The following is a 27,447-nucleotide window of genomic DNA, read 5'->3' on the forward strand; positions in this document are numbered from 1 at the left end:
CTCATCTTTGCCGCAATAATCAGCTGATTGATCGTCTTTTTCCGAGTCGTAAGCATAGATCCAAGACGTACTCCAGTAATAGTACGTTTCATGACATTCCTGTAGTTGGTAAGCATTGTTTTACAGAAGTTCACGCGACGCTGTTTTTCGATAAAATTTAGTAGTTCAAGTTGATCTTTCAAAATGGGTTTCCTGAACGTGGTTCGTTTTAAACGAATTTTCGATCCTCTTTGAATATTTGTACCAATCAAAAACACTTGCTCGCGACAAACAATTATCACCGAAGGCCTTTTCCAACATTCTGAATGTTTCCACACACAAAATTTAATGGAACTTATTTGTTGTCAAAGATGTCACTGACAGTCATACCAACCCAGAAAAAGAATATTTCTACGTTTGGATTTTCGCGCGAATTTTAAACTAAAAAGTCTTACTATTTTTGGCCCACAGTACTCACATATTTCCTTATCAGCTTACCTACTCATGTGATCCGCTAATGTTCAATGCGAATGAGTGATAAGACAGCATTAATAACGGCAAAGGCTTAGCATATGCCCCAGCTGTGCCCATGTGTGTTATATTTGAGTTTGAAAATAAATTGCGGCGTATTAATTGAACTGTGTTATTGTAATGAATGCAATTTGTAAGGTGTCGCTGAAAGTACCACCTTCCTTTTCTGCAGCCTCTTTTTAATACTATATAAATACCACCCGCATGGAAAACACGTGTTTCTCAATAAAGCACCACCCAGCATTGAGTCATGGAAGACAAATGTGAACGCCATGTGTGAGGGCAATCATTTTGCGAAGTGTCATATTATATTATAGACTCATTGACGTCACCTTAGCGTTTTTTTTCAAATAAGAAATATATGAAATGTGCATGAGCAATGCGTTCTTTTTGGATTAGCTTTCTCGCTCTGCAGTATTTTCATCACAAAACTCATTTAAGGACACTTTATATATTTCACCGAAGTAAAATTCACACAAATTAGTATTAGTATTTTATTTCAATCATCGTTCATTTGGTCTTTTGTAACAGTCTAGTGTTCCATCAGTGACAATGTTGAAAGGCTTTGAAACCTTCTCAGTGTTTAATATTTAATTGTTTGAAACTTCCCGGAAAATATATAGTAAGGCAGGTATTGACGGTTCATGATACCTAACGAAGAAAAACTATATAATCTACGTCATGCAATTTGGAACTTAGAGACCGATATAAGTTAAAGAATATTCTAAAGTTTCTGGTTTTAAGATTAATAAGCCAATAATACCGGGCATCTAAAATATTGCAATGAAACGCAAACGAGAAAGCTCCAGACTTCTTAGAACACTGCACTCCGAAATAAGGCAGAATGCCTTTTGTTGCATCCTATCGAACACTTGCATAGTGAGGTCCGTATGCTCCCAGTTAAAGAGCATAATAAACTCCTTTCCAAGCAGTTCCTACTGGGATGCTTTCGCAGAAATCATCCTTCCAATCACCTGCTTGAAGCGGAACCGCCTCCTAGGAGCATCAAAAGGTCATTCCTCAACTACGTCGACGACATCAAACAATGCGTCGACCAGACTTCGGACGGAACTAACTTTCGACAAGCACTGACCGCCATTCACAGTGAAGCCATCAACAGCTTTACCGACTCCCTCTCAGTGAATGGCGAACTTGGAGTCAAACCACCACCCATTGCAGACGAAGCGCTCGAGTTGCCACAAAAACGAGATTGACCCTTGCGCAGTTTCGTTCTAGATACTGTAGCAGGTTAAACTCCTACTTATCCAGAATACACCCACACATATCGAATATTTATCCTGCGTGCAATGAGTATCCTCATAACTCTGACCGTCTCTTTGCACGCCCCACTAACCTTACTCATCTGACACCCCTCTCCCTTTGGTCCGACCTCGTGGTAACAGCACGTTTCTTGGACCTACCGTTGGATGACGTCGATGAACACTTATCTAATCCTTACCATCCTAACGAGGATTAGGTACCCGTTACAACAACAACTACTGCATCTATATCAGCTTAAATATTTAAGGTCTAAGGCTGATTTCATTAAGTTATGCGGAATGTTGATTTGATAAGTTTTTCGAGTCAGAAAAACTCAGAAGTACAACGGCATAAAAGTCTTGGCACTCCGGTGCTTAACGGAAAAGTAATTAATTTGAAATGTTGTTTTGAATACAAAGCTGACTAAATACCCTGTACGTAATCGGGCACACGCGACATTGAGCAAATCTATTGCCGATATGATATTATTTACACGAGCACACAAGATATGTATGTATGTATGTATGTCTCTCAAACTCGTTGCGTGAGTAGGAAATCTAATTTGATGAAATGCGAATATTTATAACACAAAAGCACAAGTGTAGGCGACGATGAATAACATTCAAAGGAAACTGCCATCATTACGCACAACCGCACACATTCTACAAAAATAAAAATGAAATGAAATACAAATAAAGGAATAAACAGCAACAACCAAGAAGATGATGTGGAGAATTTCCATTAGCGGAGTCAAATGAGAGCCAAAGCCAGAGCAATTCACACGCTTGGCAGGCGAAACACCAAATCGTCGGCATTAATAATGATAAAGACGCAGAAACAAATAAAACGGGTAGGCGCACGAGATGGCTGACAGAAGAAAAGCGGAAGATGGACAGTCATATCAACAAATAAATGTCAGTTGGACAGACAGATAGACGCGAAGACTTGCTGATGGGGAAGCAATGAATAAATATGTGTACGGAAGCGGCAGAAATATGTGGCAAGGGGCAAAGGGGGTGATGGACGCAACAATCGCAAACGCATGCCGGCTAAGTGGCCGTATGAATAAATGAAGCAATGCTTGCCGGAAAATTGCGAGCAGTCGTCGCGCGGATGCGGATTATAGCAGCGCTGCTCACAATGCCTGCATGTGAGTGTGTGTGTGTCAGCAGCAGCATATGACAATGACAAAGTGATATGTGTGTTGGGTGACGGTGGGACGTTGCCACTGCCGGAGGCGCAAGACAGTACGAAGCGGAAGTTGGGCTGAAAACTTTTGGAGTATTTAAATGTCGCTGGCGCAAGAGGTAATCGGAGTGGAAGGGCACACATTTGTTCGTTTTCGAGCGCTTGATTCCGTTCCAAATTGGATGAATGCAAGTATATTTAGTAAGAGTATTCTAGTGCCAGCCCAGTTGGAAATCAGACAATGATGCGCTGTTGCTTTCGGTGGCTTTTGTTCATATATATATTTTTTTCATTTTTAATATAGTTCTTTTATAGTTATAGTTACTAGTTTTATATTAGTGTTGCCATACTTTTGAGATTTTGTCATTAAAAATATTATTTAATTTTTTTGCCACATTTGTTTTTTGTCTGATAGGTTCTCTTAAGATAATCGACAGTTTCTCATGTTCATTTATAGTTTTCTTTTCTTAATTGGAAAAATATATTTTATTTGTTGCCTTTTTCCTGCTGGGTAGCTTGTGATTCATGCACAGGTATAGAGGTGTGTGTCACATTTGTGAACGCCGCTCAGCATTTAGCAGTTCGTTTATGTGGCAGTATGTGTAAGCATCTGTGTGTGCAGGCATTAATAAGGCTTACAGGCGCCGCATAGCATTTAAACTTTTCGTCATTGTGCCGCAGCTTTGGGCGTACAACTTTTTATGATCTTATTCACGCTCTTTTGCGGCCTTCAAAGTTTCTGCGCTTGGATAAAAAAGTTTCACGTTTATCTAAAACTTGAGCAAGCATGTTAAATTACGTGAAGTAAGATTTTGTGGAACAATTGGGCACTCAGTCCACCGTGAATTGTATCGATTGATTGTTTATATAATTAAAAAGAAATTTTTGAGAAGAAAATACTTAAAGAATTTTTTTTTAACAGTTTAGGGTTAACAAAATTTTATTCTTCTCATTATATCATCTGATCAAAATTAACCCAGACAGACAAATAAAAATAACATTTCCACGACTATTAGCACAAATATTTATTATCGTCTTCAAAAGATGCTGCTGAGCCAATACCAGCTTGTTATGTGGCCTTCAGTGCCTACAACGAATTCTGGTTTTTTCGGATTCGACTCATTTTTCGAACACCATTCGATAGATTGTTGGACAGTTTCGACGTCATATTGTTAAACGAACGTCTCGTCAGCAAATTGGATTTCTTTGATGAATGTAGGGTACTCAGGGCCTTTTACAAGGACCAGTCCGGATCAAATTTGATCACTTGGTTGGCTAGAACCATCTTTTGAAAAATATTTTCAAGAAATTTTCGAAGAAATTTCAAGTTATTAAATTTATTTCAATGATAGAACGAGTCTTTTAAATTATGCCTCAAATTAGTTCTAACCCAAGTAGTTCTTAAGTACAATTTCGAAAGAAAAAAGTTTTACGACTACATTATTATTATTATACAAAAGACATCACTTCATTTTGTCAGATTTTGTTTAAATAATTTTCAAAAGTAAGCTTTTAATCGCTCAAAAACATTTTACACTCAATCTTTAAGCCTTTCCTCACTTCTCACTATCTGAAGTTTTTTTTTTCACTTTCGACCCATCCTAATGCGTGCTTTCTTACCAATGAATAAATGTCGGTTAATTGCGAAAAGCACTCGATTCTACTATCACAAACATACTGTTTGTATGTAAGTGTAAAATATTTTACGTACGTAAAGACGTCTAACCCTCCGGCTGCTGCGTGAGCGTTCAGACGCTGACACATTTCCCGTTTTCAAATAATGTCAACAACCTCTTCCTTTACTAATTTCACACCCCTTTAAACTCAAATAAGAAAGTTGAAGCTGTACAACAACAACAACAACAACAATCAACAAACACCAATATCACCATATTTGGGATCATCGCTCCTACCACCCCATCCGCCCCTTACCGCCCACCAATCAATTCAATTTCAACAAAAGTTAATTGAAAACTGTTAAATGCTTGTTTTTTCCACTTGCGATTTAGCCGGAAAAAGTTTTGCTTCGAACTTCCATGAGTAGTCGTCGACTTACATGCTCGCACATAAAATTCCGAATGTTTGTTCAACGGCAATAAGTAAATCACCCAAAGCATGCTAACATTGGCAAAAACTTTTACGAGTAAGTTCGAACCACAGGATTCTTCAGCCTCAGCTGAGTGAGTAAGTAAATGAAGAGGCCGCCGTTGCGTTGCGGGGTCTGCTCTTAATTGAATCAAAAGGAATTGGTCAAGACTGAATTAAGAGTTAACTTCATAAATATGTAATTGCACGTAAGCTTCTAATTGTATGTATGTAGTGTGTGTATGTGTGACTGTGTCTTAATGCGGTTAAAGCATATCGGTCAATCGCATTACTCGGAGAGTTGAACTCGACTTTACTCAAACGCTAGCAGCTTTCAGTTTTTTGTGTACCTAATTTTGATTCGATTTAATGGAAAACTTAAGTTTAATAGAGATTTCGATGTTCAGCTTCTAACATATTTTAACTAAGTGATGTTTAAGAAGTCTTTGAGAGTGAGCGATTGGCATAAAGAAAGTATTCCGAACCCCGCTCATCTTTGAAGCAGGTCTCAAATGGTGTGAACTCTCTGAGTTATAACAGCTCTAGTGTGAAATTCAAAAATATTGAAATTCTTTTCTCATACATATTTCGACAAGTTTCAAATTTTCTCAAGACTATATTTTTAAATTTTTTTCATTGATTACTCGGTGATCACTATTTTTTTACATGTTCTGTATATAGTGCCCTACACTGACTTGATAGTTTTGATCAGTTCTGGTAAAAAATCGGAATTTGGCAGCCAAAATAGGAAAATATTTTGCGTAAACTTGTTTTTTTTTCGAACCCCGTTATTTTTTAATTTTTTTCCAACATTATCCAACATCATCCCGTTATATTGTAATTTTTTTTACGGATAAAATATTGCAGAACAAATTTTTTTCGATTTCATTAAAAGAGGTGGAGCATTCATTCTTCGCACAGTCGGAGTTCACATGGGACTCGAAAAATATTTAATTTTTTTCTTCAAAAATTTTATTATGTAATCTTAAATAAACGACAAAAAGAACGACGTGAAGTTGAAATGAAACAAAACACTTACTGAAAATAATAATTTTTTTTTGTCTTATACCGATAATTTTATGCCATTGAATAAAATGTCGGCCAAATGGCTACCACGGTTCCGTTTGCATATCTCCACCCGCTGGAATTTTGGCTGCATGTAGTGCGCTGAATCTTCGAACTGCTCAGGCGTTTTTACTTGATTGATGCCAACCTTTGATTTAACATATCCCCGGGGAAAATAACCTGGATGCGTTAATTCGCATGATTTTGGTTGCCATTTGACTAGGTCATTTCTCGAAATTAAAGAATCGCCAAACTTTGCACGCTACGTGTCCATGATTTGATGTGGAACATGAGGTGGCTTATCGTCTTGTTGGAAATAGAGATAGTGCGCGTCGATGTCATCAAATTCCAGGAAGTAAAAGTCGGTTTAGAACGTGTTACAGCGCCCGCTATCAATGGAAAGGCTGTCGAAACAAATATCCGTAGTCTGTCGTTTTCAATTCTTGTCCAAATCCAACAGCTAAATTCGTCAGGTTGCCATTGGAGAGGAACACAACTGTGCAGAACAACATTAAACCGACTTATTTGGGTTGACCTCAACACAAGTCTGAACGTCAGCAATATTTCTTTCATTATTGGCTTCTCTTTGACGGAAAGATGGCACACTATAGTGGAGATTATAATGAGGTTCGAATTTTGCAAATATGTGTTGAATAGCGGGCTCTGAAGGAGTGTTATGTCAAGCGTGTCTGTGCGAAGAGCTCTTACAGTATAAACCGGAGAACGTGAATTTGTGTAGTAATCTTGAACAATTTTCAAGCATTCTGCCATGAAACATGGCATGATGAAATGGCAAACCTTCCTGAACACACTAACAAAAGTTGACACATAGATAAATACATTATGACTACCAAGAGCTACGTCCCTGTTGGTGTATGCCCTGTGCCCAAATATACTCTTAAATAAACCCTTAAGGGATCGTCCCAGTCTGACCCTCCGAAAAATCATTGATTTTCGTATTTTTTTTTAATGTTGAAAATAAATAATACAATAAATTTTAATGTTGATTATAAATAAAAACATTCATTTTTATGCTTATTTATTGGGTGTATAATAGTTAAATAAATTGTTGAAATGAAACGTCCACCATTGCAACCGCAATTTTTATCTAAAACAAAAATTTCAAAAACATTCTTCATATATAGGAAAGTCGCTATTTCTTTGAAATTTGACAAAATGGCTGCGGTTTGAACAAAAAATATTAAATTTGACCCTTCTTCGACAGTTTTTCGTAGAAAAAATAAGAAGATTTCAAAAAAAATGCTTCCATAGCGTGATAGAGAATGACGTTAAAAATGTTCTCTCCGAATTGGAACTAGATATGTTCAAAACTCTTCCCTTAAGAGTGGAAACCGTTTTGAAAAACAACATTCTGAGAAAAACGAAAACGAGGCAGTTGTCTCGTCATTCGAATTTCGATTTCAAAATTTGAAAGAATGTTCATTACAGTGTATATTATCCAATAATGTAACAAAAAAAATCGATTTTTCGAAAATTTCACACTGAGACGATCCCGTAAAAATTGTTTAATTCAAAAAATTTTTAGACTTTCACATCTGGTATGAACTGTTCCAAGCCAAGGCAAAGAGCTCAGTAACTGACCATAACTCAACAGAATCATCTTTCGATGAAAGGTTTATTTATGATAATAGATACAAGAGATGCCCTGGAAAATCCATTAATAAATCCATCAACACAATTCTATTGAGCATATTTCTTCAAGAAGTTTAATATTTTTTGAACTCGAATATTCCTACCTATTTTTGGAAGCAAGAAAAACTTATTTTTGAAACCAAAACTAAACCTAAATTATATACATTCAATACCATAGTTGGACTACTTGATTATATGAATTTAAGATGCACATAACCATCCGCGTATTTCATATTTTCTAAGCGCTTTATCGCCAGCGCCAGCATCATTAACGTTTCCTAATTCTCTCAGCTTTTCTTCTAAAATTATTTTTAGGCAAATATACAATAAACAGCCCAGAGTTTCCTTCCCGGTGACGCCTGCTTTGCAATTATTGCTAATTGGCAAGTGAAGCTCAAGATTGTCGCTTTGAATATGCAACAGTTTAATTAAAGACCCGGCTTCTCGGAAATATGCTTATGAAATTTAAAAAATGCCACCATTTGTGGGCGTTTAAAAACTCAATTTCGTTTTTTATCAGCATTTCGTGCAATTGCGGAGGTTATTCTCAAAGCTAAATCAGATAATTTTTCAAAATGACATTCTACTAAGGAATTATAGGGCAAACGGATATAAGTAGATAGCGCTAACAAAGCACGCAAGATCTAAGGACGCACGTGCCAGTTAGTGCCTCTACTCAAACGAAAGCAAATGTCTCGCATCGGTCCATCCGCACTCTCTCCTTAAGTTCACCGTGAAATATGTGAGTGATTAGTGGCCGTCGGCTGAACGCATTGCCAAAGCGGCCAATAACAACAACGAAAAACTCGACATGAGAAAAAGAAAAGAAAATTGTGTTTAACGAGCAGTTACTCACCGTTGGCGCTGTCACTATTGACAGGCGGAAGCTGTGCGTAAACGCCGTTATGTTGCGTGTCCTTTGAAACCCGATGCAGCGCGTGCAGGGCCCACGTGGAGGCCCGCGCTGGGTAAATTCGCATGTCCGTAGGCTCAACGCCCACACCAGTTGCAGCGCTAACACTCATCAACGGAACGGTGGCAGTGGCACGGGCAGTGGCTTCGTTAGCCGTTAATGTGATCGTTGTGATGGGTTGCGTATACGCCGCGTCGCCGTCGGCAGCGCCTGTGGGCGCCCTATTGTGTTGATAATTTTTTGTAATTATTGGTGTAGCGAAGTGCATGTCATGCGTGTCTAATGATGATGGCGATGATGATGATGACGCCGACGAGTATGATGACCATGATGGCGAGGCCATCGACGAGGATGCTGTTTGAGGGGAGGTTCTAGCTGAAGATACAGTTGTGGTCATTAATTCCACTTTGTCGTGTCGGTATGCTAATCCCGGCGAAGGTTCACCACCGATGGTTTGTATGTTGTGTTGTTGGAGCGTGTGCGGCGCTAGCTTATGCATTTGCTGCTGTTGTTGTTGTGGGTAGTGGTGTTGCTGATGGTGCAGGTAATGTAATTCTAGATGCTGTTGTTGTTGTTGCAGCTTCTGCTGTTTACTCAATTGTTGGTTTTGTACCCGTTCCGCACTCATGCCCTTGGTTTCGCACTGTTGCATGCCACTAAATGGCCAACCCATTATGCTGAACACCACCAATATTTGCAGAGTCTCGGTGAGGAGCGTGTCTAGGACATTCGCGTTGCGTCGCAATGGAAAACGCATTTTTTGGGCTTATTAGCGTGCATTTAAGAGGTGGTGGTGACACGGAAATTTATTAAGGATTTTCTAGTTGCAAGCATTTTCGTCCACCTCCGGTCTTTACACTTGCACTAATTACGCTGTGTTGTTGTATTTGTTTCACTGTTCATTGCGACTTCATGCAGCTGTGCAAACACGTGGTGCTTAACTATTTTTCACCTCACACCTTTGATAGTGTTTCGGGAGCCTGAGAAATAAGAAATATGTAAATAAATAACTCACAGAGACAGGACGTATTATATAACTTATAGCGTAAATAATATAACTTGAATCAATCATTAGCAATATGAAAAAGCAAGAAAAACGTTAATATCGGCTCCACCGAAGCTTTGGTTGTTAACAGGTGCCATAAAATGATATATGTAACAAGATCTCTTCTAAAATTTCCATCTCATTTAAGGCCCTTTCTAAGGCACCTGCAAGCTATGGTTGCTTGAGCTAAACAATATTTTCGGAGCTTCCAGCTACCTCGTCAAAAAAAAATATGTTTAAGAGTTCCGATATTTGCAGCTTCATAAAAAAAAAGAACGTTTAAAAAAGTTTAGAACGACATCTCAAAAACTGCGGGACTACTTCGCTTATCTTTTAGGTAAACTAAAAAGTCTCCCGCCTATCAGAGTAAAGCATTTTATTTTGCAAAAAATCGTTTTTTTTATGCAGCATAGGTCCCTTCAAAGGACCCTTCAACTTTTCGATACTATTTTTGTAGGGCGATTTGGCGTTTGCTTCAAAGCAGGCGTCTGTTTCGGCTATCACCTCTTCATTCGATTGGCCTTCAGAATGAAATAATGGCGCCATATTTCATCCCTTGCCACATATCTACGCTAAGTCTCAAGTTTATTACGCTTGAACATCTCTAAACACTGCTCCGAATAACCAACTTGCCGTTGTTTCTAGTCAAAAGTGAGCTCACTCGACAACCACTCTGCACAGAACTTTCTCATACCCAAATATTGGTCAATGATTTGATGTACACTTTCAGTTGATATCTTTAGAGTGTCTGCTATCTAGAACAACTTCACTTTACAGTCAACCGAAATTATTTTGTGGTCCTTTTTGATGTTTTAGGTGGTAACAACCACTTTAGGGCGTCCACTGCCTGCATCGTCCTCGGAGCTCCTTTCGCCTCATTCAAACTTAATAAAACACTTTTCAATGGTTGATTTCAATGGTTCAGATTTCAATACTTTTTTTCATAAAAAGCAATGCTTTACGAAATTCTTTTTGATCGATTTTTTACAACAACAAAAGCTATTTTACTCAAACTGATATAACTCACAAACTAATGAGCCGACGGCTTTAACATTTATGCTCGCACCTTTTGAAGATTAAAGCTAACTAAATACCATATAAATCTATGCATCAGGTCGGGGACTTTTCAATTGACCTGGCACAGACGGAGGGACAGACGAATAAAGCTTCGAAAAGCTAGACTGAATCTTAGTGGAAAATATCTCCTTAAAAAATAAGTGATTTCCGCACATTTCTGTATTATGAGAACAAAAACCTTTTTTTGTAGAAATCAAGTAAAAATTCTATAAGCAAAAAGAGCTGAGGGCATAACAAGAAGCTAAGAATTACATCGACACCACATACTTTTTCTGACTGAATAAAGGATTGAAAAGCAATGTGCTTAAACCTTAGCTTCGCAAAGTGAAGCATTTGAGAAGAATATGCTGAGACGATCTTACCTCTGCTTCTTGCAGACTAATGCAACAATGGGCATGTAACAAATTTTAAGTCGCCGCATTGCATCTAATCAAACGATGCTCATGCAAAACCCCTATAACCAGAGAAAAGCGTATCTTGCCGTACGCAAATAATAGCGTGCTAATCCTTATATAAAGAGACAATAACTAAGATTCTCTATAGTGTGGGATTATATCCCACTTTTCTCGGGAACGCTATGTTTTACTATTTCTTAATTAGCTGTTCTCCGACCATAGAAATTAAAGCAAGGGATGGAATTTGTATCATTATTTAAGGCTCGAATTCTCATATCAAAACAATTCATAAAAGATCTGATTTAAGGATTTCTCTCAGATTTTAGTTTAACTTTCATTGAAATGAGTATTAGTATTTTCGGACAACTTTTACTGCATCTTCGCTTTATCCGCATTACATACACATACTAATACTAATACCATTTAAGTTTTTCCGTTATTCGTGGTGTTTTTGTTTATATTTGTGTGTTACCGCGTTGCAGCTGCCACAAAAACGCTGCGGTCGCATTGACCCATTAACAAGAAAACAAGCAGACTCATGCTTGCAACATGTGCGCTCCAACCACAAAAAAACAGAAATGCTAGCACTCATATACACAAATATACACTTGGTAGTCGAAGGTGTGCACCATGGCGTATACGCGCTTTTTAATAATGCTGCTGCTCTCACTCTTTACGGGAGCGTTTTTGCATTCATTTTTGTGTGCATCGTTCGTGGGTCACCTGCTCGGTTGTTGGATGGTAATAACTTTCACTTTCAGACCATAATTCACTGCGTTGGGCTGGCGTGCATGAGCCAGCAAAGGCAAAGGGACATGTCTATAGATACGTATACGTATGTATGTGGTACAATAGTGCATGTATGTATTAGTGCGCCAGTATTGGGTATATACGCAGTTATCTACTGCTGGCTGCAGGTGATTTCAGGGCTGTGCAGCACGCTCTGCTCGGCTGGGACGCAGACTGATGCAACTGTAAGCGTTTTATGTCACCCTCGACGAAGCAGTCACCGCCGCCGCAACCGCCACCACCGCTGCTTCTGCTGCATACATTTTTCTTCAGCTTTTCCTTTCCTCTATGCCCTGCTCCCGACTCACACGGATCGCAGGACGTGGAGCACTTAAATTTATAGTCCACGTTTTATGCTTCCGCTTCCGTTGCCGGTATTGCACTCACCGACACTTTCTCACTCTGCCCCCTAACTCCGTCTGTGAGATTGTTTCTGCTGCCGTCATGTACCCACTCCACCTCTCGTGCAGCTAGTAAAGCTCGTCTAACGGCGTAACACGACATCAATTTGGCTGTTGCACGCGCCAGTCCCGACCTCACCCCACCAACAAGCGCGCCCACCCAGCACATATGTTCGTTTCAACCTACTCTACATGAGTGTGTGTGTGTGTGTGCCGACACACATTTAATAGATTACAATGTCATATTTGTTACAACTCTTTGTGACACACGATTTGTTGTTTGAGCTCGTAAATACGTGTATCTCATGAATACGCACAAGCCATGCCGCAAGACACACCGTGGAAAGTGAAAGGAAACGTTGTGGTAGGGCGCACTCCCGGTAACACAGAACCGCATTGTTCGCTCGGTGGCCCTTGGAAGTGGAATTTGATGCGATTTATTCAGACAAATAGCGCGTAACGATTTTCCACGCTGGCAGGTGCATGTATGTATGTCTGTGTGTGCATGTCTTGCGACTAACTACTTGGCTGTGTTACTATGTGCTTTGCTGTTGCTGCTTACCGCGCTTACCACTGCTTATGCTCGTATTCAATTTCAAACTGTCAAAACGGTTTCTGCTCTGCGTCTGCTCAATGTTGCTCCGCTATTTCTATTTTTGGGGCAGCATTGCAGTTATTTAGCTAACTTCTACTATTTTCGTCCTTACAGAAATCAAATGCCTCACATTCGTCTTAGCCTAAATAAGTGGGCACACACACATATGTACTATGCACACACAAATATTGTGTTTTTGTATTTATTTTACTGTATTTGCTTTATATCGCCAAGGTAACTCAAAATAAATAAGCCGAAACATATTTGAGGTCGTGAACTTTTAAGGCACTCCAATCGAAATGAATTTAAGGCATTAATAATTATCTAAATAAATAAATACGAGTATAAATGTAAAAGCGTTATGTTTTCATTGAATTAAAATATTTATTTTCAAAATATTCTGCAAATTATTTTTTGTAATAAAATTCCATCACATCAACACATTTTCGTATGTTCTATAGAAATATACGCAAATAAATTTGTTCAACTGACCCTAAATGTAGGCAATATTATTTTCAATATTTGATATTTTTCATTTACAAGTTACAAAAAACGCCAGTTTTAATTTAACACCATCTGTTTCGAAATAACGAAGCCTTAATTAAAATTGGCACGAGGTGAGCCCAAATGTAGGCAACATTTTTTGTAAGTTCACGACTCTTTCTTTTTACATGTTTTAATTTAAAACTTTTAATCATAAAAGCGCACCAAAAATTATCGACTTTTTTACTTTTACTTTTGATGAAATATATATTTATATTTATATTTTGTTTCACTGGTGGTGAAGAATGCATAAATGCAAACATATTCGAAGCACTATATGAAATACGTACCCATCAGTACCTCATAACTATCGTTATGAGTGATTTTTTTTAATAGAAGGCTATTATTCGACACCAACGAAGGCAGCAATAACAAGGTTCAGTCTCGCGTATGATGGGGTCCTAAGAATTCAACAAAAAAAAAAAAAAAACCACATCAAGCAAATCGCATACGCGGATGACCTTACAGTGATAACAGTAGCTAAACAACTTGATGATCTCCAAAATAAATGTTATTAATGCTTAAATGGTCTGCGCCAATGGTTTTCTTCCATGAGTTTGGAACTGGCCGAAGCCAGAGGTTTTGCTCATAAGCACCAGGAAAATTGAGGAGGAAATAGCTCTTACCATAGGAGAGTGTGCGTTTACTTCACAGCCACAGTTGAAGTATTTGGGGGTAATATTGGACTCCAAACTGAAATTCAAGCAGCACTTGACAAACATAGCAAATAAAGAAATAAGATTCACAAAGCCTTATCAAGAATGATGGCAAATACTCGTAGACGTTGTGTGCACTCCATCCGTCGACTTCTAATCGCAAAAGATGAGCTCAGTTACACATAATATATGCTGCTCCAGTATGGATACAGGCACTAAACATAAAACCGTATGCCAGACCAATAAATGCGGTGCAAAGACTCCCAGCAATAAGAGTGACAAGTGCTTTCCGAACTAAATCCAGCGAAGCAGCTAAAGTACCACCTAGTATGCCGCCCACAGACATCCAGGGAGACGAATTCTCGAGATTATATGAGCTGTCAGCGCCAATTACAGAAATCAAAAAAATAGAGGAGAGAAAGAAGAGCCTAATTATATGGCAGCAACGGTGGCAAACCTCAACCAAAGGACGGTAGACCCACAAACTTATACCTGACATCCATACGTGGATGACGAGACAACATGGGGACCTGGATTTCCACCTTACCCAAATATTAAGCGGGCATGAGTGCTTCGGTGCTACTTATACAAATTTGAAAACCACGAAGTAATACCTTATCTGGTGGTTCCGTGGGAGAGTCTCGAGTTGGGAGTAGGTTAGGTTTAGCGAATTAAACCTGATATAAAACAAGAAAAAACGTTAACTTCGCTATAGTAATCCGATCAGAACAATTTTTTCGGAGATTATATTACCACGAAGATTATAGATACCACGTCAAATGCGAGAGTTTTCCATACCAGCCCTTGATTCCGATCGTTCGGTTTGTATGGCAGCTATATGCTATAGTAAGCCGATCTGAACAATTTCTTGGGAGATTACATTGTGGCTTTAGAAAATAATCTATACCAAATTTCGTGAATATATCTTGTCAAATGCAAAAGTTTTCCATACAAGAACTTGATTCTGGTCATTCAGTTTGTATGGCAGCTATATGCTATGGTGGTTCGATATCGGCAGTTCCGACAAATGAACAGCTTCTTGAAGAGAAAATGACGTTTGCAAAATTTCAAAACAATATCTTAAAAACTAAAGGACTTCACAAACAGACAGACAGACGGACGGACAGACAGACAGACGGACATGGCTAAATCCACTCAGCTCAACAAACTGATAATTTGTATATATACTTTATAGGGTCTCCGACGCTTCCTTTTGGGTTTCGTGACAAACTTAATATACCCTGTTCAGGGTATAAAAATATGGATCCAATTTGAACAATTTCTTCGTTGATTGCTATGACTCCTGTCAAATTTCGTGGAGCTATATACTATGGTGGTTCGATATCGGCAGTTCCAACAAATGAGCAGCTTCTTAGTGCGAAAAAAACGTGGGAAAATTTCAGATCAATATCTTTAAAACTGAAGGACTAGTTCGTGTTTATACAGGCAGACAGACACGCCCAAATAACACGGCTTATGAGACATACACTTTTGTTAAACAAAAAACTGCAAGAAATTAGTTATTTTACATGGGTTATTCTACACAAAATACTTATTTTAAATAATGTAAAATCGAAAGTTATTTGAGAATGTATTATAAATAAAACGAAGTTCTTATTACGTTTATGCAAAGGTCTGAGTTCAAGAGCACATCATTTGATCTTTAAATAGTTAAAAATAATGCTAACCGTTTTCCATACAAACGCATCCATGGCATTAGTGAGTTTGAAAACTTGAACAAATTAAGATTTTCAATATACTCTGTCAGGTCATGATTAGCTATACATGTTTTAATAGGTGCCTTGAAAAATTTAGATATTGCTGTTCTCAATCGCTTACTATATTTTTGTAAATCTTTAGTGAAGGTGGATTTGATAGTAAAATTTTAAAGATTGTTAATTTGATTTTAGCTCTAGAATATGCACACATCGCCCGTCGCTCTTGCTATTATATATTTTTAAAAAATATAAAACATTGTTGCTACTTATTTTCTAATAAAAATCGACTGAGACTCATAAATATATCAATTTTAAATGAATATGCTGTAAAGCAGAATTATTTGATTGGGGAAATTACTCAAACAGAAACTTAAGCTCACAGAAAACAGAATCAGAATATATTTGTATGTGTGCGTGTTTTTATCTTCTCGTTGTACACAAGTACTTTACGCCTTAAGTGCAGAATAATTTTTCTCTTTGTTATGTGAGAATTTTATTTTACAACCAAATAACTTTCGTCTAACTCCATCCGCTACATCAACAATGCACGCAAAAAATTCTAACATTTTTTAAGGGTTTTTATTTTGATATAATCTTGATTTTTGCTTTGTCACTTTAATTTTGTTTTGCAGCCAAAAACAACAAACCGTTTTAGATGAAATATTCGAAAATTTGTTTGTTTACTCGCTTGTTCATTGGCAGCTCATTAAAATTCTTTGCATATTTTTAGGCGCGCGCACACGCAGGCCATCACGCCTCACTGCAAGCTGGCAGCAGAACCAACAGTTTGTAGTGCCGCGGCAACACAACAACACCAACTACAAATAAAAGCACGGCCAATATGTTCATTCTTATGCGTGTGTGTGTAGAAACCCCAACGCGTTGTGCAGTGCGAAATGTAATTTCTATGCTGCCGCTGCCTTTTCTCCCGTCTGTTCCTCCAACAGCTGCCCGGTGTGCTCTTTGTAACATTGTTTTTGCCCTTGTTTTTAACACGTCTCGGCAGCTAAGTTAATTTGCGCCTCAACCGCCAAGCGGTGTGTGTGAGGTATACGCACAGTTGATGGTGTTTGTGTGTGTGTGCTCGTATTTGGGCAGCTGCTAACACACTTTAAAGCAAACAACTAAATTTGTGCACACTTCAGTGACTACTGACATTTTCGTGCCGCTGTGAAAATGGACTCGGAGGCTTAGCGATTTTTATACCCAACGCCCGATTGCAGTGGATGTGGACAGATTTCGATTACTGAATTCAATCAACACGACAATCTTGCAAAGTCTGATGTATTTTAGCACCAGATTTGGTTAAAGATACTCGCGGACACATTTGCATATATGTATCTAGGAACGAAATAAGGCCATATCTCAGTATTCATAAAAGTGATTAAAAACAACTTTTTCAAAAAAAGCCAATACTTTTGTTATATTTATATTATTCGAGAGCTACATATGAGTGCCTTATGCTGTGGGCAAATAAAGTTATTTTTATGCTTTTTAAATTATTGCAAGTGAATTCATGTTATATCAGTGACTCATATTCTCTATTCATTTTGAGGCATCAACTAAAGACTAATGAGTCTAGGAACATTGAAGTTTCATTGCCAACTCACGAATAATTTCTATCCGAACTGTAAGTTGACATTTCGAGTGAGATAAAGGTGTTTTGTATATAAGAAGAGTTGCTTAATATTAATATTTATCAGACAATCTTTTGACAACCAAATTTCCATTATCACCAATGCTCAGAAAGGATCTTAATAACGGTATTTAATATAATTCATCTTCAAAAGCGGAGTACTTGTTAAATAAAAACCGCAGGGTATATATTTAAAAGCAGAAATAACCGAGAAACCGAAGGAAGTGAGCTTTTTGAGAACCGAATTTAATTGGAAATATAAAAAAAAAAATATTTTTCTTACAAGCTCCCGCTTGGAAACCTTTTTACCGATCAGAAGTTCATCGAAAAGGTCGAATGGTTCAAATAAGGAAAATTACTATACTGTAGTTATAGTCACAGTTTTTTGAACGCTCAATTGCCTAGACTTACATAATGTAAGAATTTAGATGGGTCAACAGTATTAACCCTTTTCTTTGCCCAAAAACTCCACTTCCGGAATATGTTTTAAGCAAGCAGAGGGCTTCTGTTGGATCCTAGAAACTTCAGTGAACTTTTATGACTCCAAAGTGATCTTACTCTTCATGATCTTCGTATTAAAGCTACACTACAATCCTTTCAACTCTAAATGCAAGTTGTAAAAGTACCCTAATACTATGTTCATGCCAAAAGTTTTAAGTGATTAGATTACATTTAATCTCTTCACTAATCTAGCCCGTTCTCACTGCCGTTGGACAGATGATAAAACAGATGTTTTTGCTATTCAAGAATTCACATCGCATAAGAGTATTTATATAAAATTTTATATAGTAGGTATTTTGTTATAAAAGCCATCTTCTTTTAAATGACTTCCATATAATGGAAATAGTGGACCCATTTTTTTATTTGGGAAGTCGATTTTCAGATGAATGCAGATTCATTGCGTTTGATTCATTTGTTTGTTAACATTTTTTTCTCTTTGTATTGTCTAAATCAACTGTGATAATGTAATAGATTTCCAATGCTGACAAGTAGATGGTGCTAAATCAGAGTCACACAGAAAGTTTTCACGTAGATTAGATTCAAATCATCTCGGAGACGAGATTTAGAACTGTCATTTTGGTATGGCGAAATCTTGTTTAGTTTAAAAGATTAGTGGCATAAGCTACTCAACAGCCCAAATCTTGGTATTAAGTGTCGGTCTGAACATGGTATAACTTTGAAACATCCTGCCACCAATTTCAACTTTTGTGTTCAACTTGTCTTGGGTGAAAATATTGCTTGTTTCTTTTAGATACAAGATTAGACTTCATTATTATCCTGTTTTCCCTTTTTTGCTTTGCTGCTGACTTTTTTCTTTTCTAGGGATTACATGTTTGGGGCCGACTTTTTATTATCATTTAATTTTGGCATTTCTTCATTTCTCTTTGGCGCTCAATCGCATACGCCGCCATTCAGGCATTCAGTCATCGCACTCGATTTGTACAATCAATCATTCGAATTTGCCGCAAACATGTGTTGTGCCTACATATTTGAGTGTATGCCGACACACACACACAAACACACCCATAAAATGTGCACGCACACACACGCTAGCAAAGAAGCATGGCCGCGCATTGTTAGCATTCATGTCATTGCTGAAAAGCTTGTAGCCGCTTTTTCCAAAATAGCTTCGGTATTGATAGATCTATTGTTGTTGTTATTGATATTGTTGCTGTTACTGTTGCTGCTGCTGCTGGGTGCGATGTGCTTGGCACAAATTGTACGGAATTTCGCCATGGCTTTATTTGCTGTATATCAAGCGCAGCGCTGTGCGCTTGTCTGCCAAATATAGCTTTTTAGTTTGCTTGTCCTGCCATTAGTTGAATTTCAAACAAAAAGTTTGAGAAAAAAGTTTGCCAGCCTTCGGCGTTTTGACCATTTTCCCTCAGTTCTGTCGGGTCCTAACTCGATTTTGGGTTTCATTTTCCGCTCACCGAGGCGTACGCCAAGTTCACATATATTTTACATCATCGATTCCAATATACTTACTACTCTCGTTGTTGTGCTTCTACTTACAACTACAGTTATTTGGAAAGATAAAAAAATTATGTGGTTTACATTTTGGGAGCACATTTCCGAGTGTGTACGTCCATGGCCCCAACGCTCATTTCATCGCATCGGCATGTTCCAACAAATAAATGTGTGGTTAAGCATAAATTTGGGTCATTCTGCTAGCACAGAAACGACTGTCATGGGAACGATTTTAAATTGATCTCGTAGACTGCACTGCCAGTCTACTTTTAGACGCGCCAACTTGGCTAGTCAAACTTTTGACTCAACTAGCGGCACTTCAAATCGAGTATATAAATTTAAATGTCGCTTTTACCATATATTATTCGATTTTCATTTTTATTTCAAAATGTGCCACTACAGTGTGCACATACATGTGCACGGGTGCGTCTGTGTGCGTAATTTTATTACATTTTATTTCTCTTACTTCGCCAAAAAGTTGCCTCGCATTCACATAGTCTCATATCGCACACACACACAGTGCCATGTATAGCACACACGCAACCGCCCGCACCTCGCACATAACCCTTTAGCACCGCAAGCGCCGAGTGGCCTACTCATTCGTAGGAGTGTTCTTGCAACGCTGTCTTGATTTCAGCAACTTCTTCAGCAGCATCTGCCGCCCTCTTCACTTGCAGTCACAACTCAATTCAGTACACTTCACGACGCGTAGCTTTCACATTTTTTGGCACTCAAGTCAACCTGCTAGATAGCTAGATGGCTACATGGCTCGGAATGCGCCTAGAAGCGCGCTACATTACATTTGGCACTTTGTTCATTTTTATTCACTCCTTTCATGTTTGCTCGTTGTTTCTTATACATTTTGCCATTGTTTTTTGTTTTTGTTTTTTTTTTTTTTGTGTCTGTTCTTGTATTTGTTATTGTTGTGCTCGAAAATTGTATCTTGTATTTTATAGGGCTTGTTGTTGCGGCAGTAGCAGCACTTAACACACATTTTCGCACTCAACATTCAACAACATTACGGCGGCTCAGCAGTCAGGCAGTCAGCCAGTCGCTCTGAGGGCAACCAGTCGGTCTACGAGGCAGTCAGTCGGTGCGTCACTGCGTCAGCTTTGTGTCTGTTGGCCCGTCTGTGGGGCGCTGCTCGCCTCATTGGTGGGTGCGTCTTCTCGTCGCTTGGTTGCCAGCTTCGATTGCCAGTGTGGCATGAAATTTAAAATTTTTCACGCACTTCATGGCCACACAGTTTTTAATATTCGTTTGTTCTCTGCAACTTTACACCACTGCAACGCTTTTTACACTTTCTCGATTTCAGTTTTTGGTCAGTTTTGGTTGGTTTCGGTTTTGCAAGTATTTAATTTCGACTCCAGTAGTTTACCGGTTTGCACATATTTTTGCATTTTAAATTTTCCGTTTTTGTTTTTGCGTTTTTTTACGACACGTTGTGGGATTACGCTTCACACTGCGTTGGCTGCGAGCGCACTGGGTCAGTGCGTGTGGGACTTGTGCGCTGTGTGCGTGCGTGTGTGTGTGGATTAAGCCGCGCGTGTCACATTGCACAAAGCCAAAATATGAATATTCAGGCGAATGTACTTTGGCTTTGGTTCGTTAAAGTGGCATTTTATTTCAAAAACACAATGCCATGCATTTTTTACGTGAGAAGTTTAAGCGTTGAATTTGATATGCGGAATTATATTGGAAAAGTGATTTTGAAATAGTTTGCCCTTTTAATTTTGTATTTTGGAAAATCTCATTTTCTCGAGTATAATGTTGAATTTCCAGTTTTATTTTTTCTTTAAATATTTCAAACACGTTTTTAATTTCCAACAGAATTCAATAAAAAAAGGCTGACTCTAGGTCCTACAGGGTTATACTATAATCAAAATTATATTTTTTCTGCAAATTGTCACCCTTAACTTAAATGTACTTAAGCTACTTAGATACTGCACCAATAACTTTAAGCCAAAGATCTACAACGTAGAAAGTTCTAATTTAAATCACATTTTGCAGTACCAGTTTTAAAGTTTAACTATCAGTTAAATTTTTTATTCCAAAAATACACAATTATTTGTAAACAAATCATCCAACTGAAAGCGAATCGATTGTCCAATGTGCTCTGGCGCTTCAGCGCTGGACTAACGGACCTCCACTGAACTTGGCAGGCGCAGGTCAACAAACAAAACTTGTGTGACTGCCAGATCCTGCTCAAGCCCAAAGTGAACTATAAGAGGTCCTTTGAAATACTTGCACTTAGCAAAGTCAATCTCGCAGCTATTATAGGGATTCTGACACTATCCTATAGGTTTGCACGCGGTACGGCTAAATGTTTTGTCGAAAGGTCTTTGTCAAATTTGTATGGATGAAGGTGAGATGGAATGATCTTGTCACATTCTTTTGTTTTACCCGGCTATTTACAGACTGAGGTTAAAAACTATCGGTAGACACAGTTATGAAGAACCTAGCGATATGGCTGGGATTGGTATTGTAACGGATTTCTCGATATTTCGTCTACCCTGTAGCTCACTCTTGAGTTCAATCACTGGATTGTTAAATAATAAAACACCAATTTAATGGCTACATTCTTATCTCTATTTCTAACTGCTTCCCTAAAGGCGCTGAAGGCCATCCCAAAAAGTATTTATGAAAATTGTTTTGAGGACTGGAAAAATCGTTTGACACAAATGTATTACATCTGGTGGGGATTACTTTGAAGGCGATACAATAAATATTCAAGAAAAACTAAGCATTTCGCGCTTTATTTACAATTTCCGGATGTTTTTTTGTCACAATGTATGTCTCAGTTGTTCTTAACACGGCAGCCTCTAACTATGAACTATCTCTGTTACACAATCGGGCAGTCCTTATATTGTATAATAAAAACATCGCCACTCGAACATTCTCGTAACAACGAATTTCGCTGTCTAGTTGATTCTGGCAATTCATGGTCGATCCGATGTTGTTCTATCATCTGTGTTCGTCACAGTCTTAATTTACTTAACAAAGTTGTGGTTAACTCACAACAGCTTCGTCAAACTATGAGTTGAGGCGCTTTAAAGAGTTTTTGGGTAATACAAATGATAAATATTTATTCAGTGAGTTGTGTCAGCCCTTCCAACCTATCCTAACCTGTACACCAACTTCTAGTATACAGGTCGACAGGTGACAACGGTGGAATATGTTAAGTGACTGGTTTGAGTTAGAAAGCGGTTGAAATAATAAATTAAAAAAAGAGATTTATTTAGTTCACGGTGCAAAATTATTTATACGATGTACGAGAATCCGATTTAGTTGTATTACGACAAAATTTCATAAAATATACTTATAGAATGAAATAAGGAGTTTTTAGCCTAAAGGCGGTTACATATTCCTACAATTATCATCACAAGTCAGGCCAAATTTGGACAATGTGCGGTATTCGTTTTGAATCATGAGTTATAGTCTGAAGCCAAAAATAAATTTGGTTCTTGGGCGATTTTCTTCTTATGGTAACAAAGAGACATTTAAGCTCCTTTAAAATACAGTAAGCCAAATCTGCTGGCTAAATAATGAAATTTCTTTTGGCATACATTTTACTTAAATTCATACAATTTATCGTCCATACGCCGCTGAGTCGATAAATACATAAATGATGTTGAGAGCATTTACTGCCTGTTTAATGGATGGCCGACTTGAATGAAAACGACAAAACGACAACACTTAATAACGTATGTCATTGTAGCTGTAATTTGATTGGAAACAAATACTTTCTATTTATTAAGAACATACATGTTTCTTAAACTGTATATATGTATGTACATATGTTTTTTTAAAACATGCAGTTTACAAAAAGAAATCCAACATATGCAATTTGAAGTTATGGTCAAGAATTTCGCTTTAATATAAAGATAAAATATTTCGGAAAAGTGACTGGCTCGGTTAGCTTGAATAAATGCCAGCTGAAGGGCACAGTTTTCGCCCACTTTCTGCAGCAATAGGAACCGCATGTCAGCAAGCCGAATTATCTCTTTTATGGCGTCAAAAGTCTTGGGCTTATCTGCGTAGACGAGCGCCTTCACATAACCCCAAAAATAGTTCAGCGGTGTTAAATTTCACAATATTTTTTTCTCGATCCCCAAATGTTACTTCGGAGTAAGTTTGTTCATTATGAAATGTCAAAACAAATTGAGCATAAATCAAGCAGTCAGAAAGACTAACTCCGAAAACGTATTTTGTTGTTACTTTATTGAAAATGACGTGTCCAAAACAGCACACGCTATTATTTATGTGTCCACACAAAATATAAAACTTTCAACATGGACTATACCCTGCTTTTTAAGGTCTTTATTGTACCATGATTTTTGTAATTTCAAGTTATTTTGGAAACAGAGCGAAAGTTGACCTAAAATCATCACAAAAAAATATTATTTCTGTTTATGAAATCAGGAAACGGAATTTTTGACATTTGAATAAAATTATAATTCTTAAAGAGCTTAACGACGAATAAGTTGTGCTAATATCAAAAATTTTGAAAGGAAAACAAACTTCTCATTCACGCTACAATCACGAAGGCTAAAGGAAATAAATAAACCATTACAAACTGTTATAAAAAGGCATGTCCACATTATTATTTTTTCTTTTTTTTTTGTAAAATATATTCACAAAATAATTTGCAAACATGATTTCTAACCCTCAAATTGTGTTTTTTGTTTTCAACACAAATACAAGACTCACACAGGCCTAAAGAATACTATTGGTACAGTTGTGCTACTGGCAAAGAACTTGGAAGCGTTCAGTACGTATATTTCTAGCTCACCGAAAACAAGTGTATTTGAGGAATGCTCACAGAATATAAACATATATGAGGAAGGCTCAGCACCTGTGTTACCATGAAATGAGTGGATGCGACCAGTAGTAGTTTTTTACAAACGAGACCTTCCTAAAATGGCAACTTACCATCAATAAAATATCAAAATTTATGGTAAAATATCTTTTCTAAATTTTATCACAGTATTAGTTTTGTATTAATATACTAAGGATCAAATAAAACTATTTACGTTGCTGTAAATAAAATGGAATCCTAAAAGTATGCATTACTTATTCATTTTGCTGCATTTCAATTACTTGTAGAGTAAACAAAAATATTGCAGTAAATTTGAAATAATGTTGATTTAAAAATATATTTTTTTATTATTGCAATTTTAAGGTCATATGTAGTAGTGGTTCCTTTACCTTTAACCGAAAACTCTTTAATGTTTGTTTTTTATTTTGCATTGAGCGCTCAATTCACTGGTCGCACCGATATTTAATTTGCATTAATTAAAGGCAAATAGCTGGCATTCACAAAACATTTTCATATTTTTTATTATTATTGCGTATTTTATTTTATTCATTGTAAAATATTCTTGTATTCTTTTCATGATTTCATATTTGCACAGTACTTCAAAAGTATGTTCTCCAAGCATATCAAATATTTAAAAAAGAAAAATGACAGCAAGATTTTTTGTGCATTTCAGAAATTTTATTTCATACTCGCGCGAATTCAGCTAAACACTCATATTTCTCCAATACACATTTTTGTATTTCCACCGCCATTTTCATTATTATTATTATTTATGAATTAATTTTGTTTAATATTCGGCTCACTGCTGTCAATTACCAGCTTTTGAAATAAATCCACATTCACAATCGCATTTCAAATGTATGATGCCACTCAATTCACTCTTATCCCTTCTCAACTTCTCAGCGCTTCGCTCAAACAAATTGCAATTATTACAACTTTTGTTCTGTTTGACACTTTGGACTTTCCGCCTCAGGCACTGCTTTGCCCTCAAAGGCGGCATTGATGCCATCGGATAAATCACTCATTGCACTCATTGCTCCATTCTGCGCCGCCTGATTATGATTATAATCCAACGTTCGGCATTCAACAGCAAATTCGCATGAATTGTTAATCCGTTATGTTCACACGAGCGTCGCGCTGCTGTTTCACACAATTACACGGTTATGTACATTCACCGTACGGTTGCGGTATACGCGTCAACACGCCGTTAGTTGTCCTTTATGACTATTTCAAAAATATCTTGGCGCTGATTTTGCCTTTTCAAAAATCCTTTCGCGTTCGTTGTGCTTTGGCACTGGTCCACACATCGTCCCGTATTGTTGGCTCGCCTCGTGCGTTCGTCGTCCTTTCGTCTTATCGGTTTGGTTGGTGGTTCGTTCGTTCGCCAGCGTGTTGATTGTCGATTGTAGGTTAGTTGCTGGCACGACGTGCTCTGCACAAAGCTTTCAATCACATGTTCTTTTGCAGATATGCTCTTTGGGTTTGCCTCGGTCTCAGCTGTGGTGTGTGTGGGCGTTACTTTGCGGGTTGCATTAATTCACCATACTATCAGAATATATCCAACACCAGTACCCCATAGCTAGTTGCTGCGGTTCTCCGTGAAAATAGTAGTGCCCCTTTCATATATGGTGGTGAAAAGTTTTAGCTTCACTTGAAACACCACACCTTTGAAGGGCACTGAATTTGAAACAAAAACAAAGGGGAAGGTGTGGTGGATTCATATTCAACACATCTCTGCTTTGTTTTTACCATAACAACCCTTTGTAGGTTTCGTTAAATATTTACTCCTGTTGTACGAAGCGGGGGAAGACTTCAACTACTAGACATTTCATATTTGGTATAAAATGGGGGAAACAACATATAAAAGTGAAAATATATCATGCAATAATTTACTTGAATTGAAATGCTGTTTTTGGAGTCGTTGAGGAAATGTTTCCAAAACGGTAAGACCGACCAATTTCAAATTTTCACACAATCTATGGTATATTGATAAGGTAGATGGAAAGAATAAGACTTTTGTTAATAATTTAGTTTTCTAAGCCACTCTGAACTGGAAATTTTTCCAAAAAAAATCACTTTTTTGTCAAAAATGAATATTTTGACAGGTGCTTCGACCATAACCTGTTTTCATCTATAGTAAGAATAAATTATTTTGGATTAAAGAAAATTTAAAGCAGAAAAATCTAATCGTTCGGCAGACACTTGTTTTCGTAGGTGATTCGGAAAACGCCGAAAGAAGCTGTGCGGGATCAAGGAAATCAGAAATGTTTTCGAAATAATTGGCCGATAATTAAACTACATATATGAAATTTTATAAAAGTGCAATTTCTTTGTTTTTTTATTAAATAAAACGCATTTTTGGACTTGTAAAGCTTCTCAAAAAAGGCTGGGTACAAAAGGAATCTCGATGTTTGGGTATCGCATGAACTGTCTGTGAAAAATTTAATTGAGGAATTGACATCTGCAATTCTTTCCTGAAACGAAATGAAATCGAACCATTTCTGAAGCGAATGCTAACAGAAGAAGAAAAGTGGATAAAATACGACAATAATGGGCGACAAAGATCATGGTCCAAGCGTGGTGTAGCTCAACAAAAGGTCGCAAAGCTAGGATTGACGCCTCGAAAGGTTATACTGAGTGTTTGGTGGGATTGGAAAGGAATCATCCACTACGAGCTGCTCCAGCCTGGTCGAACGATTGATTCTACATTTTACTGTCAACAATTGATGAGATTGAAGCGAGCAATCGAAAAACACAGCCAGAACTGATCAACAGAAAGGCCTTCATCTTCCATCAGGATAACGCTGGACCACACACATCTTTGATTACTTCGCAAAAACTGGCAGAGCTTGGCTTGGAAGTTTTGATGGATCCACCATATAGCCCTGACCTTGCACCATCGAACTACCATTTGTTGCGATCATTGCGGAACACCCTTAATGGAGTAAGTTGGCTTCATGAGAAGCCTGTGAAAATTACTTGCCGCTGTTTTTCGCCGAGAAACCAGCATAGTTTTAAACTGATGGGATAATGTCTCTAGCGGAAAAATGGCAAAATTATTCTACCAGAAGGATACAAATAAGTTCATTATAAATATAAAAAAAAAAAGTTGAAGTTTGATTAGAAAT

General features: G+C 37.6%; 1 protein-coding gene across 1 annotated transcript in view; it reads right to left on the bottom strand.

The window, feature by feature from the left end:
• LOC120777722 (dual specificity protein kinase splA) overlaps positions 1 to 25,582 on the bottom strand; it is a 99,333-nt gene extending 73,751 nt beyond the window's left edge. The window contains exons 1-2 of the mRNA XM_040109212.1: positions 24,709 to 25,582; positions 8,618 to 9,654 (exon numbers count right to left, since the gene is read on the bottom strand). Of these exons, the coding sequence (XP_039965146.1) occupies positions 8,618 to 9,431 (814 nt within the window). The 5' untranslated portion in view covers positions 9,432 to 9,654; positions 24,709 to 25,582. The remainder of the gene's footprint in view (positions 1 to 8,617; positions 9,655 to 24,708) is intronic.
• Between the last annotated feature and the right edge of the window lie 1,865 nt (positions 25,583 to 27,447).

The sequence above is a fragment of the Bactrocera tryoni genome, chromosome 5 (assembly GCF_016617805.1).
Source record: "Bactrocera tryoni isolate S06 chromosome 5, CSIRO_BtryS06_freeze2, whole genome shotgun sequence".
In the NCBI taxonomy this organism is placed as follows: Eukaryota; Metazoa; Arthropoda; class Insecta; order Diptera; family Tephritidae; genus Bactrocera; species Bactrocera tryoni.